At 35.0% G+C, this 19434-nt stretch overlaps 1 protein-coding gene across 1 annotated transcript in view; it reads right to left on the bottom strand.

Annotated features, from left to right (window-relative positions):
* TBC1D19 (TBC1 domain family member 19) overlaps nt 1-19434 on the bottom strand; it is a 145761-nt gene that overhangs the window by 65177 nt on the left and 61150 nt on the right. Inside the window, exons 10-12 of the mRNA XM_047092207.1 lie at nt 14734-14772; nt 12926-13038; nt 2122-2196 (exon numbers count right to left, since the gene is read on the bottom strand). Of these exons, the coding sequence (XP_046948163.1) occupies nt 2122-2196; nt 12926-13038; nt 14734-14772 (227 nt within the window). The remainder of the gene's footprint in view (nt 1-2121; nt 2197-12925; nt 13039-14733; nt 14773-19434) is intronic.

The raw sequence follows: 19434 nt of genomic DNA, 5'->3' as shown, positions 1-19434 counted from the left end.
TATGAAACTGTCATGAAATTTCAAATAATTATCTTAAATGCCCACTCCCTTAAAAGCTGACTTTAATAACATTTGGAGTTGCTCCAACGAGATCGGCAAAGCTCAACACATACAAGTCAGAACAACCAGAGACAGGTATCTTCCTAAAAATATTCATGCTGTGGACAGTCAGGATTGATTCTACCAAAACTTACATCCATTTCTCAGATACAAACTGTTTACCTCTTTCTCACAACAGATTTTCTTTACTGATTCAAACTGAAACTCATGTTGGCAGCAAAGAGAATCCTCAGCTAGCACTCCCTGATTTTCTGAACTTCTTCCCTTTTTGGGCTTCTTTCATTTGAATAGAAAAGAGGTTGAAAGGTCTTAAAGCCCAAAAGATCTCTTATGCTGTTGCTAAAATAATCCCCTGAGCATGACTCTTTGACCTTAAACTTAACAATAGTACCTGTGATCCAAATCTACGTAAAACTTCTGAGAGAGTCAAGACTTTGCTTCCTGTAGAGAATAGTGATTTAAAAAGTATGGTTGTGAAGTCAGATCACCTCCATTCAAATCTTGGCTTTGCTACTTAATATGGGAATTTAATTAATTTCCCTAATCTTTCTTCACTTCCTTCATCTATAAAACAGTAAAATAACAGTACTTCCTATTTTGCTATAACGCGTGTCAACATGTGGCTGGTGGGTAAGGGAACGCTGTCTGTTACAACATGGAAATTGTGGTGTTTCACATGCAACTTTTCTTTTAAACAGGGGAGCCAGGATGGCAAGAGTAGAATTACAGCCTTCAGCAAGAAAGGAAAAATGCCTTCAGCTCAACTGCTGTACAGGCATGAGCCCTCATAATCGTATTTCCAGATAATTCAAAACGAATGATTATACGAGGGGATCCCTCTGCAGAGAGCCATACCCCTGGCCCTGCACGTCCCTTAGCTGCTAGACTCCCTCTTGTGCCCACCTTCACAGCAGCCCCGGGGCCCAGCACACCACTTCCATCTGCATTAGTTTAGCATTTCTACTTTATTATATTTGTACATTTTCAATAGCTTCTGTAGGAGCAGCCTGTCTGAGTTGTCTAATGCATCTTCCAAACTAGCAGTAATTGTTTTTGTTAGTACTCTGGTTACAAAGTTGCAAAATTACCTCAATCCTATTTTTCCCATAAGCTCTATTATCTTTAATGCATGATTTTACAGAATGTAAGGCTTCTTCCCTGGGGCTGGGGGGAATGCATTTATCTATAAATGATACCTAAGTGCTGGTATCTGCTACTGTTAAGGGTAGTTTTTAGGATCCTAAACAATTTACATAAAGAGTTTGGAACACTGTATGGCACATAGTAAACAGTCATTAAATGCTAGTAGCTACTATTTTTATTAACCTTGGTCACGTTCCACCCACAAAAATCTTCAGATACTCCATGTGTAACTTTCTCTCCCCTATTCCTGAGAGATGAACTAATATGCCCTCCTTCTCTATCTTACAAATTCTAAATTAAAAATACACAAGTCTTTTAAATAGCCCAATTATTAATCCAGAATCAGTCATATCCTATATCATGCTTATACCATCAACATCTCAACCCTCAACTTGGTATCAGATGCTTGGACACAAAAACTCAGTGTATCCCTATCATGAAACTTGAGATGTGCTTAACCACATGGCTAGAAACTACAAAAGTTAAAAATGAAAAATGACTTCAATACAAGAGAATAAACAAGTAGGCCCTAAAGAATAATGATAAATAAGATAAAAATATCAGTCTGATTTTGACTCTGAAAAATATAGTCTGATTTTCCTTTCAGTTGCATTTTTATTGGTCTCTGTGGATAACTTGAATTTATAGGAATAAGAAATGTTACCATTCTTTTAATCAAAAAAATCAGAGTACCAGGAAAGTATCATGAGGACAACTTCAAAAGGAAAGAGGATAATATTTACTGGAGACTACAAATTTTGAAGGTGAACCTTAAATTTACAAGTACAATGACCACTTACAATTATTTTTCAAGGTTAATCTATATTATCATACAAAATACAGGCCCTGCATGTTCAAGACTCTCAGTAATTGTTAAATGGTATTTCTGAAATGAAAAAACTATACACTTTTACTTACTTTATAGATTAGACTATCCACCAAAAGGTCATGTTGTATCACATTGGTCTTGAGCTGCTCATAATATAAGATATCCTAGATTTAAAAGTAAAACAAACAAATAAAATTAAAGGTCAATCACATTTATAGAGTCAGCCTCAAATTTTAATAAGTAATAATCATTAACAGTATTATGAACTCTAAGAGGACTTTATTTTATTCACTACATTCTCCATGCCTAGCTAATGAGACACTTAATAAATATACTTCATCCCATCACTTAGGATAAGATCTGAGCACCTGGTGGGTATTCAATCAATGCTTCCTAAATTAATTAGCTGTAATTTAACTTTAATAGCAAATATTTATTAATTACTAGGTGCCAGAAACTGTTTACCCACCATACATGAGTTAACTCATTTAATCCCATACCAACAAAATAAAATAGTTCAGTGATTATTATTCCAATTTTAAAAATTATTATTCCCATTCATATTTGAGAAACAGACCCAGAGAAAAAAGTAACTTGCTGTCCAAGGCCACAAAAGCAAGCCACACAAAACTTGCTGTCCAAGGCCACAAGTCCTTCAAAAACCCAGAAGGACTACTCTGTACTGTTGTTCTAGTACCTAAATTATCATAAAATAAAAAGGTTAAACATAACAAATCATCTCTGCTAGTAAATACAATCACAGAGCATACGAAAGAAGTCAGTTTTTTTAATATTAGAATATGGTTCCATAACACTATAAAATCTGATTAACTGTATACAGTGAAAAGATTAGGCTAATGTTTAAGTTAATAGAGAATAAGACATAGAAAAAAGAGAGGGAAGATGGAAAGTAGAGAAAAAGATAGGAAAGGAAAAATATGGAAGGAGGGAGGAAGGGAAAAAAGGAGGAGGAGCTTGAAAGAAGAAGAAGAAGAAGCAGCAGCAGCAGCAGGAGGAGGAGGAGGAGGAGAAGGAGAAGGAGAAGAAGGAGAAGAAGAGGAAGAAGAAGAAGAAGAAGAAGGAGGAGGAGGAGGAGGAGGAGGAGGAGAAGAAGAAGAAGAAGAAGAAGAAGAAGAAGAAGAAGAAGAATGAAGGTAAGGATCAAGTGGCAGTAGTTGTCTTAAAGACAGATGGAAATAGCAACTCATTATTTTAGCTGACCCTTACGTTCCTCCAAATCCCTCCAGTCATCTCTTAGGCACTTTAGTCTTAGTTTCTGCCCATATCCAAACACTGCTTGGCTCCACTAGTACGCGCCAATCTGTACGAATCTTTCTGAAGATATTCCCTCAGACGGGTAAGAGCTGTGGGACAGGGTTGCTCGGGACAAAGAGTATCTATTGCGTGCACCTGCCTTGCACACAATAGGTGTGTGTGCACATATGTTTCCTGAAATATGAAATATGATTTTTTTTTTTGAGAGAGAGTGAGCGAGCTGGGGAGTGGGGCAGAGGAAAAGGGAGAGAGAGAGAATCTCAAGTAGACTCCACCCTCAGCAGAGAACCAGACACAGGGGTCTGTCCCACAACCTTGGGATCATGGCCTAACCCAAAATCAAGAGTCAGACACTCGACTGACTGAGCCACCCAGGCGCCCCTGAAATTAATTTCTTAATCTTGAAAGATGCTTAATACAGAGTGCTCTGATTTGGGTGAAAGTGCTCTTTGCCTAAAGATAATCTGGAGATTTACTAGCTACTTTTAGTCGTTTTAATTTTAATTTAAAAAAAAAGTCTTACTTTGCTCTTATTTATGATGTTTTGATTTCTTAACTAAGGCAAAATTATTTTATTATTTTAACTTCCATTGTACCTATTGAATCCATTTCTCTCACTAAAATAAAAGAACATTCTTAAAGATAGGAATAGTACCTAATTCAAATACCAACCCTTGACAACTGGCAAAGAGCCTAGCATTATACTCTAATATTTCCTAGCAACGGGGGTGGAAAAGCTAAGAAATTCAGAGTTATGCCTCTTTTAAAAAATAAAATAAATAAAAAATCACAAACCGATATATGACTGTTAAAAAAAAGTGAAACAATCTACAGCTGGATAAAGAAAAAGTTTAATAATCCTTTCTTTTTCCATTCTGCTTTCCCAAAGAAAAGAATGTTATTTGTGTTGTATTTATAACATTATTTGTAATTTGTATTCTTCCATAGCTTTCTCCACATTTGTACAAATATATAATTATATGTAAGGGTTTTGGTTGTCATTTTTTAACATAAACTGGAATCATACTATACTCATTCAGCTTCTCTAACTTAGACATATCATGGTCATCCCTCTATGTCAGCAAGTATACATCTGTCTTTCTTCTTAATAGCTAAATACACTGTAATATTTTTAAAGCTGTGCCATAGACCGACCCCTTAACAAATTTAAGGCACCCTTAACAAATTTAAAAGAATAAAAATCACACAATGTCTGCTCTTAGATCACAATGCAATTAAACTAGAAATCAGTAACAGACAGACAACTGAAAAATGACCAAATACTTAAACAACATATTTATAATAACACATGGGTCAAATAAGAGCTCTCAAGATAAATTTAAAATATTTTGAACTAATGAAAATGATAATGCAACTTATGAAAATTTGTGGGATGCACGAAAGTAGTGCTTAAAGATAAATTTATAGCACTGAATGAATAGATTAGAAAACAAGAAAAATCTAAAAACAATAATTTTAGTTCCCACTTAGGAAACTAGAAAAAGAAGAGCAAATTAAATCCAAAGTAAGCAGAAAAAAGTAATCATAATATTTAGAGCAAAAATAAATGAAATTGAAAACAGAAGATCAATAGAGAAAAATCATCAAAACCAAAGCTGGTTTTTTGAAAAGATTAGTAAAACTGATGAGCCTCTAGCCAGATTAATAAGGAAAAAAGAGAGAGGACACAAACTGCTAATATTGGAAATGAAAGTGGGAATATCACTACAGATCCTTGGACATTAAAAGGATAATAAAGTGGTACTATAAACAACTGGATACCCACAGATTTTATAACCTAGGTGAAATGGACCAATTATATGAAGAACACAGTTTGCCAAAATTCACACAAAAAAGAAACAGACAATCTTGAATAGTCCTGTATCTATTAAAGTAGTTGATTCAATAATTCATAACCTTCCAAAACAGACAGTACTAAGCCCAGAGGGGTTCACTACCGACCATTTAAGAAAGACATTCGAGGGGCGTCTGGGTGGCTCAGTCAGTTGAGCGTCCAACTTCGGCTCAGGTCATGATCTCCCGGTCCGTGAGTTCGAGCCCCACGTCGGGCTCTGGGCTGACAGCTCAGAGCCTGGAGCCTGTTTCAGATTCTGTGTCTCCCTCTCTCTCTGCCCCTCCCCCGTTCATGCTCTGTCTCTCTCTGTCTCAAAAATAAATAAACGTTAAAAAAAAAAAAGATGAAAAAAAAAAGACATTCTACCAATCCTCTACAATCTCTGTCAGAAAACAGAAGTGGGGAAATACTTCCTAGCTCATTCTATAAGGTCAACATTGCCCTAACACCAAAACAGACAAAAATATCACAAGAATAGAAAAGAGACAAATATCACTCATGGACATAGAAAAAAAAAAAGTCCTCAACAAAAGAGTAGCAAAATTGAATCCAACAATGTATAAAAAGAATGGTACACCAGGACCACATGAGATTTACCACAGGTTTATAAAGCTGGTTCAACATTTAAAAATCAATTAATGTAATCTATCACATCATGGGTTAACAAGAAAAAAAAACCATGATTACATCAATAGAAAAAGTAAAAGCATTTGACAAAATACAACACCCATTTATAATAAAAACTCTCATAAATTAGAAATAGAGGGGAACTTCCTCAACTTTATAAAGAATAGCTACAAAAATACTTACAGCTATCATAATGCTTATGCTGAGAAACTCAAAGCTTTCCCCCTAAAATTAGGTACAAGGTAAGGATGTCCCCTCTCACCACTCCTTTTCAACATCATAGTGGAAGTTCTAGCTAATATAAGACAGGAAAAGGAAATAAATGGTACACAGATTCACAATGAAGAAGTAAAACTGTCTTTGTTTGCAAATGACATGACTGTCTATGTAGAAAACCCAAAAGATTTGACAAAGAAAACCTCCTGGAACTAATAAGCAATTATAGCAAGATTGCAAGATAAAAAGGTTAATATTCAAAAGCCAATCATGTTCCTATATACAAGCAATGAACAAGGAGAGTTTGAAATTAAAAACTCAATACCATTTACACCAGCCCCCCAGAGAATAATTTCAACTTAGATATAAATCTAACAAAATATGTGTAAGATCTACATGAGCAAAGCCACAAAATTCTGATGAATGAAATCAAAGAAAAGTTGAATAAGTGGAGAGATATTTCATGTTCATAGATAGGAAGAATCAATATTGTCAATCATATGTCAATACAATCAATATTGTCAATCAATATGTCAATACATATCTTGTATCTTGTATACAGATACAAGTTTTGTATTCTTTCTAACTTGATCTATAGATTCAATGCAATCCCAATCAAAATCCCAGGAAGATATTTTGTGGATACTGACAAACTGATTATCTAAAGTTTTTTATCATGAGGTAAAAGACGCAAAGTAGCCAACACAATACTGAAGGAGAAAGAGGAAATTTTAAAGCTTATATCAAGAAATAAAAGACCCAGAATAGCCAACACAATACTGAAGGAGAAGAGCAATGTTGGAGGACTGATATTGCTCAACTTCAAGACTTACTATAAAACTACAGTAATTAAGGCAATGTGGTATTGGCAAAAGAATAGACAAATCAATGGAACAAAACAGATTCCAGAAACAGACCAACATAAATATAGTCAACTGATCTTTGATAAAGAAGTAAAGGAAATATGAGGGGGCAAAAACCAAAAACCAATCTTTACAAAAAGGAGGATAAAACAAGTGAACATCCACATGCAATCATCATCATCATCATCATCATCATCATCATCTAGATACAGACCTTACACCCTTCACAAAAATTAACTCAAAATAAATCACAGACTTAAATGTAAAGTGCAAAACTACAAAACTCATAGGGGATAATACAGGAGAAAACCAAGATAACCTTAGATATGGTGATGCCTTTTTAGATATAATCAAAGACATGATACATAAAAAGAAATAATGGATGGGCTGGCTGCATTAAAATTAAACACTTGTGCTCTGCAAAAGACAACGTCAAGAAAATGAGAAAACAAGCCACTGGCCAGGAAAAAAATATTTGCAAAAGATATATCTGATAAAGGACTTTTATCCAAAATATACAAAGAACTCTTAAAACTCAACAAGAAAACAAACAACGCAATTAAAAAATGGGCTATAGAGCTCAACAGACACCTCAACAAAGAAGACTTACAAATAGGAAATAAGCATATGAAAAGATGTTCCACATCATATGTCATGAGGGAAATGTAAATGAAAACAACAATGAAATACCACTACATACCTACATGTATTCATATTTACATTATTGCCTATAATTTACAAATTCTCATAGGGAATTTCATGTTAATTGCTATTCTAAGTAGTAATTTGTAATCATATTTGTAATGTTTTTTATTATAAATTAATGATGAATACCCTTCATAACCAATGCTAGGAAACTAATAAATATTTCAATAAAAGAAAGTCATTAAATTTTTAATCTTAGTGCAGTATGCTTCCATAAAGAAGTATATCTTCAAAGTGCTGTGAATAACTTAACATCTATAACTTTAGGCATGTAACAGTGCTACTGACAAAAATCTACTTTTAATTAAGAGAAAAATAAAAACAAAGCAGAGAATTTGAGACTTAGAAGGTACCTTGGAAATATCTAGTCTATCTGCCTTATTTGAACATTAAGGAAATGAGATCTGGCCAAGTTAACGGTCTTAGCCAAACTTACAGAACTGGCTAGTAACTCATCTAGTCCTCCTAATTCCAATCTAGGATGTTTGGTTTCAGTAATTTTTGGTGTAATTTATCCATATAAAATGAAAGAAAAACACGGATAATAAAGTTGAAATTATAACTATGTTATAGTGATAAACGATGATTTTTATATTAATATTTTAATTATAGCCTATAAAATATATAAGCAATTAGAAAATGCAATGATTACTAATAATATAACAGGATATTTTTAAGCTCCAGTAATATAGATATTTAAGAGTAATAAATTATAATTATAAAAAGCCATCTCTGAAAAACAAAGTAGCCCAAATTTTCAGCATCAGAGAATATTTAAACTTTAGTATATATATTTGTTTGGTACTTTATGCAGACTTACACTTTTTAACTAAAGAAAAAAGGAAATATACTCACAGGAAATAAAAGACTCCAAAGAACATTCCTAACATTTTGTAGGTCATTAAACATTATGTGAGCCTACCATTTTCAGACACTGTACAAGATACTGACATTTACAGATGGTGAAGAGGAAAAACAATCCTTGTCCTCAGGTATTCGACCTAGAAACTGCAGCAGCCAAATGAATAAGAAGTATAGTATATGTGGGGCGCCTAGGTGGCTCAGTCGGACCAAGTGTCCGACTCTTGGTTTTGGCTCAGGTCATGATCTCACGGTTCGTGGGTTCAAGCCCCATGTTGGGCTCTGCACTCACAATGCAAAGCCTGCTTGGGATTCTCCTTCTCTGCCCCTCCCTCTGCATGCTCTCTCTCAAAATAAAGAAAGAAACTTAGCAGAAAAAAAAAAAAAAGAAAAGAAGAAGTATGGTATGTGTTTCTGTGCCTTTAGGCCTTTGTTCCTGCCCTGGTTATGACAGGAGAGAGAGAAAAAGGTATCTAACTGTAATGGTGATGGAGCTGGGAGAAGACAAGGTAGGGGAGAGAATGGGGGGAAGGTTTCTCAGAGGTGACAGAACAAGCTGCGTCTAAAAGAAGAGTAGGCGTTTCCAAGCAGACAAAAGTCCGCGGAGGTTTTTTCAGGATGAGAACTGCAGGGAGCAAAGAAAGATAAAACAGCATCTCTCGAAGGACCACAAACGCATCGAGGTAATTATGCCTTTTCTTTTAGACATCAGGAGTCTGGCATAATTTCAGAACACATATTGGAGTTCTGTAGGCAACTGGAAATTAAAGTTTTAGGCGTAAGAGAGAGTTTGGCTGAACCCAGAGTCAAAGCCATTAGGGAATAAGTGACCTGTAAATAAGACAGGCCAGGCAACATGTAGTACAGAATGAAAAGAAGATCAAAATGGAATTCTTACAAATACAAGCCCTTAAGGTCCAGCAAAGGAACTCAAAATGGACATGAAAAAAAGAAGAAAAAGAAGAAAGAAAGAAAGAAAGAAAGAAAGAAAGAAAGAAAGAAAGAAAGAAAGAGAATGAAGAACTATGAAAACAGGGCAAACTAAATTAAAGAGCAAGAATACTTCAAGGGCAGAGTAAGCAAGAGTATCAAACACAGTAGACGTAAAGACTAAAATGTGTCCACTGTTCTTTGGTGACTTTGGCCATGGCAGTTGTAGTCATGTAGTGGGGTGTATGCCAGACCATGGTAGACTGAGTAATCAATGGAAGTGGATGCCTCCAACACAGACTTTTCTTTCAGAAGGTTTCGCTATAAAAGTACAGGAAGCAAGAACAGGTGCTGATGCAAAGAAGTTTACAGATTTGGTGGAAGGAATCTGAGCGAGTCTCTCATGATGATTTCTGTTTTCTCCAGGAAGGAGAAGATGAGGTGTTTTGCTAAGACTCTGAAAAGAAGTGTTGAGGAGAATGAAAGTCAGAAATGGGCACTATGAAGACTGAATGAGCTGACCAGGAAAATCTAGGAAGGTCAGGCATTGTTATCGACCTGGGGAAGGTTGTGGAGAAACTTAGGAACTCACTAAAGAAAATTTTAATTAATACTAGTCCTGGCTATTTTATCAGTAAGCAAGTACCTAAAACAAAGTAGAGAAGAATTTTCAGTATTCTTTAGCAAACTAAATTAAGCAAAAAAATTTAAAATAGGACGAATGTTTACTAAATATGGATATCCTGATAGGCACCTAGAGATTTGCATATAAGAAAATATACAAAAGCAATCTTTTTAAATGTATGACATATTTCCTTAATAAGAGAAAAAAAATCGAAGTAAATAATGTTCTAGTGAAATAAATTAATTACTAGGAACTTAAATCATTAAATCCAGTTTATCTATTGAGATAAGATTTTTAAAAATATCTTCATGGGTGTGAAATGTGAAATATCCCACTTATCTCTGTAACTCCTCAATTACGATGCATTTCTACGTGTCGCGTATTTTAAGTGATTGAAAAAAAGTTCTGATAAAGTATTCTTGATAAGAAACGACTATTCTTCCCTCCCACCCCACCCACCCAATGTACCTACCACCTACAACAATTATTTTGGAACTGCTTTAGTTTGTTGAGATCATACTTTTACACCTGAAAATAAGTGAAAGTGATGGAAAGTGTTTTATTCAATGAAATCAAGGTTGCTTTTCTGCAAATATTAATTTCTATTTCCAGACTTGCCATTGTGCATTTAAAGATTAAGACGATGGGACACCTGGGTGGCTCAGTTGGTTAAGCGTCCGACTTCTGATTTCAGCTCAGGTCATGACCTCATGATTTGTGAATTCAAGCCCTGAGTTGGGCTCTGTGCTGACAGTGCAGAGCCTGCTTGTGATCCTCTCTCTCCCTGTCTCTCTGACCCTCCCCTGCTCATGCTCGTTCTCTCTCTCAAAATAAATAAACAAAAAAAATTAAGATGACTATTAGCTCCAAAATTCAAGTGTGAAAACTGCCTTTGAACATTATAAACAACAACCATTTTTTATTGGAACTTAATTGGGATTACTATTCTTATTCTAGGATGACACTTATTTTTTTTTAAGTAGTCTCCATGCCCAACATGGAACTTGAACTCATGACCCCATGACCAGAGTCAGATGTTCTACCAACTGAGCCACCCAGGTGCCCCTCTAGGATGACACTTCTGGAAAAATTCTAAATTTGTTTCTAAAATAGTAGCAATTAGTTCCTCTGGAGAGACAAGTTTTGTTAATCTAGCTCCTGATGAGTGAACTTGGTAGGTCACCTACACAGTTAGATCGACAAGAGTTACTATCTCTTCTCCAAGAGTTGATACTCTCCCCCAAAATGCCCAATGTACAATCACTTCTGTTCTGTAAACTTACTTCTAGTGTCACCACAAAAGATACCAATATCATTTGGTCTAAAACTTCTTGGAACTCAATCACAAGGTTTATTCTTTCAGAAAGGAAGCAAGTAATTTTTGACAGTGATGTTCACAGAGGGAAATTTAAAACACACACATACACAGAAAAGCACACAAGTAACATAATTTGCAAAAGTCAGAGGTATACTTCTTATAATAATATGAATAGTTGATTTCCTTAAAAACCATTACTCTAAATTACAATTAATTTATAACATAAAACTATGCAACATGTAAGTATTATTTTATTACTATCATTAATGTTGACCATTCATGTCAGGCACTGTGTTAGAAGACATAGATATCCTTTCATTTGATTCTCATAACCACCTTATGATATAAATATTATTACCTATATTTCAGCATGGGTAAACTGAGGTTTCAAGAAATTTAACTCACTCAATGGCACATTTTAAGTAAGCTTGGAGTTGAAACTAAGTCCATACAATTCCAAAACCCAAGCTTTTTTTTTTTTTTAAGTTTATTTATTTCGAGAGAGAGAGAAAAGTGCTTGTGCACGTGGGGAAGGAGCAGAGAGAGGGAGAGAGAGAATCCCAAGCAGGCCGCACACCATCAGCATGGGGCCCAACGTGGGGCTTGATCTCATGAAACATGAGATCATAACCTGAAGCCAAAATCAAGAGTCAGATGCCTTAACTGACTCAGGCGTCCCCTGCAAAACCCATGCTTTTAACCACTAGGCTAGGGAGCTATTAGTTTGCTACTTATTAAAAATCTTTAAATGGATGGGTTATATGATCAATGGGCTTTAAGCAAAACAACAATTTTTTTTCAAAAAGAATCAATGTTTTATATAATTGTTCTTTATTGAATCTGTTACTTGCCTGGTGGTGATTTCTCTTCATATTCATTTTATTTCCTAAAATAAAACGTTCCTGTACTAAGAAAACTAATATTGCCACATAATCTGTCAGTTTTTAGAACCCTAAAAATAGTGCATGTTTCAAAAGCAACTGTAGGGAGAAAGCGCTCATTTACATATACTGAGTGGTCCTTTATCTCTCCTTATTCTAATATCCCAGTTCTTTCACATGTCTTCACTGATCTCCACTGGCAGACTCCATTTCTTAAAATTTTATTTACTGTTCTTGTACATACAAGTTTAAAATATCCAACTAATTATCGATAACAAAAACTTCTATGTTAAGCACACAGTGATTATATTCTATGTTAATCTTGTCTTAGAACTCAAAACTACAGTGATTTTTGTAAATGAAAAGGGGGTAAATATATAAGGCTAAGAAACCAAAATTTAAAAAAAAAAAGTATTTCTATTTTGAATAATTGGTTACTGGGGCACCTGGTGGCTCAGTCAGTTAGGGTCCAGCTTTGCCTCAGGTCATGATCTCACAGTACGTGGGTTGGAGCCCTGCATCGGGCTCTGTGCTGACTGCTCAGAGCCCGGAGCCTGCTTCGGATTCCATGTCCCCCTGTCTCTCTGCCCCTCCCCTGCTCACACTCTGCCTCTCTCTCTCTCAAAAATAAATAAACATTTAAAAAATTAAAAAAAAACAACAACAATGTGAATCACTGGTCATTGAAGAATAAATGTCAATAAGCTCAAATTTAGCCTATCTTCTTTGACTCTTACCTCAGGTTGACTGGAAATATTCAAAATGAGAGCCCATAATTCCGCTCTCAGTGCTGTGGGGCTTCCTTGTCTGATATACTGTTGAGCAGCGGCACTATCTTGTTCTGCTAGAACTGTCAAAAGTAGAGTAAAATCTCATTACAAATTTCATAATGTAAGACAACACTGAAATATTTTAACTAAAAATCTTTGGGGAAGCTAATATTTCATCTCTATATCTAACATAATTACATCACGTCTTGACAGCCTTCTTGTACTCTCTGAATTTTGATGTGGCCCTGTTTACAGCCCTATACATGTTGGTCCGAAATTCCTCTACCTCCCACCCAGTTTGGTAAAAATTTTTAATGTAGGTACTTTGAAATCACTTTGTTCCACGGATCTGAAACTAGTGATATAGACACATAAATTTCTTAGGCATATTCTCTAAGTCAGGAATGTTCTAATATTTTGAAGTACTATGGTATTTGAAGTATTATGGCTAAGAATTATAAAGAATTCGATGACTTCTTAGCTATTTCCCAAAATCAACAGAAGAGAGAGATTTTTTTTAAAAAGAACTAAAAACAGAAAAGAACTAATAATCTTTTAAGAAGGCCAAAAGCTCTTTATAATCAGCCAAGTTCACAAAATTAAGATATTATGCTTTTGCTTTCATTTTCATTTTTATTTTCTTTAATGAAAATACCAGCTATTAAGTCTGAAAATAAAGGCTCTCCCAAAACACACAAAATAAAAATAAAAGCAAAAAAAGACATCTCAGATAACTGCCGATATTTGTCTAATATATTATTTTCTTCTATTTTCTTCTTAAAAGAAAAGGGAAAAAACTTGTACTAAATGAAAATGACATATCCAAAAGAAACAAAGGGATCATATAAAAGAGATGAGACATGGGGCGCCTGGGTGGCTCAGTTGGTTAAGCGTCCAACTTCGGCTCAGGTCATGATCTCGCTGTCTGTGAGTTCGAGCCCTGTGTCGGGCTCTGTGCTGACAGCTCAGAGCCTGGAGCCTGTTTCAGATTCTGTGTCTCCCTCTCTCTCTGACCCTCTCCCATTCATGCTCTGTCTCTCTCTGTCTCAAAAATAAATAAACTTAAAAAAAAAAGAAATGAGACATATTCCTTAATTTGCAACTCTGTTTAATGAAAACGTCAAACATACGAGTAAAAAATGATGATGTCTTGAATAAATATTATTTTGAAAAATTGAAGTATGGAGTTTAGAACATGACGATCGCCCTAGAAGGTACATTCTGACACAAAGACTTATCTGCACTTCACATTTCAAAGACAAAATAAGATTTATAAAAACAAGGAGAAGAATCTTCAAAAGATAGGGAAAAAATTATTCCCCAGAACACTAAGGGCCGCTTTGGGTATTAAGTCTTACCATTGTGAACAGTCATTGAGAAGTACAGCTTCTCCTAATGCAGGGGCATATTCCAATTAACGCTAATGAGAAGTGTGTGGGCGCATGAAAGAGACAGCCTTCCTCTTTGATTTTAAAATGAAATTCTGCTGAATGGATGAAGCTCACATTTTCGAAGAATGTGTGTCTGCATTTATTATTTCCTTTTTAGTGAACCATCTGTGTTCTTCTTTATCTAACATTTATTGATGAAGCCAAAATGATGCATTCCTCCTCTTTATAAAGATTCCCATTATATTACCTACATAGTTAAATAGTACTCTTTTTTAGATTTTTAGCTTTCCAGAGATTGAATTTCAGTTGGAGGTACATGATGCAGACATTTACTTAAGACTGTTTCATTTTCAGAAATCATAATTAGTAGAATCAAAAGCTTACCTTTTTGCCCAATACGTACATGCTCATTTTCAAAAAGTTCTAAAAATGATAAAATTATTAGACACAAGTATGATCAACCACATTTATAACATAGGTATATTTTTTTCTGGTATTGATACTGTTAATTATTTCTAAAGCTGAATGGTTCTGTATAAAACTATAAGAATATTTACCTTTATATATAGAAAAATCTTTTTTGTAAGTTGTTTAAAGTTTATGGAAATTAAAAGGGAGTTAAGTACATTTAATCAGAAGAAGAAACTGATAACTAATTTTCCTTTGTTAAAATAAAACAGAATATCTTTTCACAACAGAAAAAAGGTCCACTCCTCTTGACAGCTTCATTTGCAAAGCCCTACTGCTGCTCTAATCTGCCATGAAAGCATAGCTAAAAAAAATAAAGCCTTAATGCTATTATAGGTAAAATCCCACTATACAAATGCCATTTTAAGAGATTATATGGGAGAAACAAAGATTTGCTTTTAAAGTACCCATCATAATGGCAAAAAACTCATAAACTAAACCACATTAAAAAAAAAACTTCTCTTTATCAAAAGACACCATTGAGAGTGAATATGTAAGTCACAGAGTGGGAAAGTATCTGTGCAATACACATATCTGGCAAAGGACTTGTATCCAGAACATGTAAAGAACTCTTGGTAAAGACAGACAACTATCTGACCCAATAGGCAAAATATGTGACAGGTTCTTTACAAAAGAGGAGACCCAAAGGACCAGTAAAGTTATGAAAAGAGGCTCAACCACATTCGTCATCAGAGAAACACAATGAAAACCGTCATGAAATATACACCCATCATAACGCCTAAAATGAAAAGCCTGGCAATTCGAAATGCAAAGTAAGTGGAGCAAATGAACTTTTCGTACAAAGGTGGTGGGAATGTAAATTAGTGCAGCCACTTGGAAAACCATGCACATCCTAGAACAATTAGCAATTTACTCTCAGGTGTACACCTTAATGCACGCATATGTGCACCAAGGAACATATACTAGAATATTCATGGCAGCAATAATGGTAATAACCAAATAGTGGGAACAACTCAACTGATCATCAACAGTAGAACTCATCAACAGTATGATTCCATATCTATAAAGTACAAAATAGGCAAAAGTAGCCTATGATGTTAGAAGTCAGGATGGTTAAGCAAAAATAATATAAAAACAGGGAGGGGGACAAAAACATAAGAGACTCTTAAATATGGAGAACAAACAGAGGGTTACTGGGGGGGGTGGTGAGGGGGAATGGGCTAAATGGGTAAGGGACATTAATGAATCTACTCCTGAAATCATCGTTGCACTATATGCTAACTAACCTGGATGTAAATTAAAATTAAAAATAAGTAAAATAAATTAAATTTTTTAACAAGTCAGGATAGTTGTCACCCACGGAGGTGGCAGAGACTGGAGGTGTGCCTGGAGGCTTCTAGGATGCTGGTAATATTCTTATTTCTTGATGGAGTCAGAGGTTTCATAAGTGTGCTCACGTGGTAAAAATTCACTGATCCGTATACTTATGATTTGTGCCCTTTTCATTATGTACACTATACTTCTATAAGTTATTTAAAAACTAAGAGCAAAAAAAAGAAAAGGATACTGACACTATAAGGGGAAAACTTTTAGCTCTTCTCCCCATCTCAGAGAAAATCTGTTTGTCACCTTCCTTTCTTCCTCTACCCACAATCTGACAAAGGAGGAGCTGTTAATTGGATTTGTTAGATTTTACAACAGTGATTAGTTCGCCTTTTCTCACAAATGGGATAATGGTGTGTTAAGGGTCATGAACTTAACATGTGACTGTCTGGGTAAGTAGAACCTGGGTCTCCCGGCAACCTGGTGACCGTCTTGGCACTTGATTTCCTCCTGAGCAGAATGCTCGTGCTTAGACACTTCAGAGCTCTTATCTGAACTCAGTGGTCTGCTGGTGGCCAGACCTGGGCATTGAGGGAGAGGGAGACCTGTCCTGGCCTCATATTTTAACGCAGTTTTCTAAAAAGCCTGTTCTGTGATCCCCGGGGTCAGCCCAGCTGACCAATATAAAATGGTACTCTACTTCATTCTTCCATGTGTTAATGTTTTCAGTGTTAGATATTTTTTTTTGATTTAAAAAATTACCATAAAGCTGGTTTTACTAAATACAATATTTGAAGCAGAGTACTCTATTCTTTTAGTTTATTTTATTCCTAATGGCTCTGAAGTTGAGCAGATTATACAATGGCCAAGTAAAGCGTTTGGGATGACTGCCAACACACAATCATTTTCTATGACTAAAGTATTTGAATATATTTACTCCAAAGCCTGTATATAAAATAACAATACCAGTTTCATTTTAATTAGCTGCCATTAGCTTCTAACTGCCAAAGCTCAGTGACCAAAGAATCAAATGTTGTCAGCTAATTCTTGTCTCTTGTAAAAATGGATGACACTACTGGATGGTAATAGTGCTTTATCACTAAAAGTAGTAGGAAATAAAAATTTAAAAAAACTTCTTTATAGAATTTAACTATTCAATCATGTGACATACAATGACTTTGCTTTGTAAGTGCTATTTTCTAGTCCAAGAATAAGAAGCCAAAAAAAGTCAGAACCAGAATTTCCAATCCGTTACTTAAAAAATGCTTGTTATGCTGTTATTGACTACGTTAATAAATACATCTATATTAGTAAATCTTGCTTGGGAAAAAAAAAAGTGCTCTGGTGAAATGAATTGGGGAGATTCTAAGCTAGAAATTTACTTAGGATTTCTCATAGTCTTAAAGATAGTGACACAAACTAAAGATCTTAAAAATGTATATGACACAGCCTTTCTCAAACCTTATTTAGCAATAAGATCCTCTGTTTCATAGGACATCTATCTGATGAATGCTTCATGGAACACACTTCAGAAAATGCTGAGCCAACTAAAGCTGCTTTTTCTTTTAGAAATAATAAACTGTTGAAAATGTCTATTCAGCAAAATCCCATCTCATAAGTTCATTAGTATGTATATTCAGGCAATAATATCAAACACATGACCCCCCCCCCTTTATCAAGAAGCCTTATGAAAGAGTATTGATCTTGCTTATCCTTCTAGCATGAGTCTTCTACATGGTTTCCATTTTAAGTATGTAGATGTGTACATATGTGTATTTAAAGTAATGAATATTCATGAGAGTTTGTAGGAATAATGGATATGTCTAACTTTAGATTATTTTAAAATCTGGATTCCATATTATGAAGGTAAGGATTTTTCTCCTGACTCTTATTTATGTAAAAGTTGTTAAGCTAGTAAGTAGGATATGTACCTCAAATATGAGGTTTTTAAAGACGGATATAGTGCCTTTAAGTCAGAGTACACTTAATCCTAAATATAAAACTTGCCTCTAGCCAGACACAAGTATTGGCAATATTTCAAACCGTTAGCAGCACAGTTCCAGTTTGACCAAAGCCACAGACATAGACCAAAACATTAAAAATACCAATGAATTCTAGGCAAAAGTAGTTATCTGTAGCCCTGTTCTTCTTTCTGAGTAAATCTATTGGTTAGCAATTCTCAAATCATGTAAAAATCCAAGTACTATATCACTGAAACCAATCTCATTGGATAGACACCAATTTAACCCAATTTCTAGCAGTATTGCTTTGAGAAGTAGAGAGTAAAAATAAATGCATCAACTAAAGAGATTATCAATCTCCTCTGGGCAGATATAAGTGCTCCTTCCTCTGCTCCAACTGCCCCTTGTATGCAAGAATAGCAAATACCACACTGAGTCTTATCTATATCTGTATTTCTACTATACCTTCCCTAAGAGTAAAGATTATGTCATATCTATGTGTTCACTAGTCCCTGGCCGTTAGCAGGGTCTCACATTTGTGAATCAAAGAAGAAAGAACTATACTCTAGATTAAGAAAAATATTGGGTCTTCTAAAGCATAGCTACTATAGAGTTTAGAACAACTTTAAGCAATTCTTAAGGATAATTTAAAAGTAAAAAACATAAATATCATTCAAGGTTGTATTATTATTTCCTTTTCCTTTTGTTGTATATGGCTATCACTGGCCATGAACAGAAATATAGGATATCTGCCTTAATCTGTTCAGATTGCTACAACAAAAAACCCACAGACTGGTTTATAAACAACAGCAATTTATTTGTTACAGTTCTAGGGGCTAGAAGTCCAAGACCAGGGTGCCAGCATGATGGGTTGTGGTGAAGTTCTTCTTCTGGGCTGTAGACTGCTAACTTTTCTCTGTGTCCTCACATGGTGGAAGGGGCTAGAGAGCTCTTTTACAAGGGCACTGATCTCATTCATGAGGGCACACCCTCTTGACCTAACCATTTTCCTGAGACTTCACCGAGTACCATCACCTTGGGGGTTAGGACCTCAAAATATGAATTTCAGGAGGACACAAACATTCAAACCATAGCAATATCTTATTCTGTAAGATGTCTGATATCTTCTTATAAAATAAGAAAAGACTATCAAAGGGATCAGGAGGGGAGGCAGCAGACTTTGGAGGCAGATTGCTTAGTGTTGAATCTTGATTCTAGCACTTATTAGCTTTGTGAACTTGGGCAAGTACTTAACATCTTCACTTCTTAACTTTAAAATGATAGTAATACTTCTACCTTACACAATACTAAAAAATTTAAAACCATAATGCAGTGCTACTATATATCGCTAGGATGACTAAAACAAAGATGG

The sequence above is a fragment of the Lynx rufus genome, unplaced genomic scaffold (genome assembly GCF_022079265.1).
Source record: "Lynx rufus isolate CCGP_SWC_20201006 ecotype Redwood Valley unplaced genomic scaffold, mLynRuf1.p SCAF_3, whole genome shotgun sequence".
NCBI lineage: Eukaryota > Metazoa > Chordata > Mammalia > Carnivora > Felidae > Lynx > Lynx rufus.
This window is presented reverse-complemented; position numbering and strand designations above follow the sequence as displayed.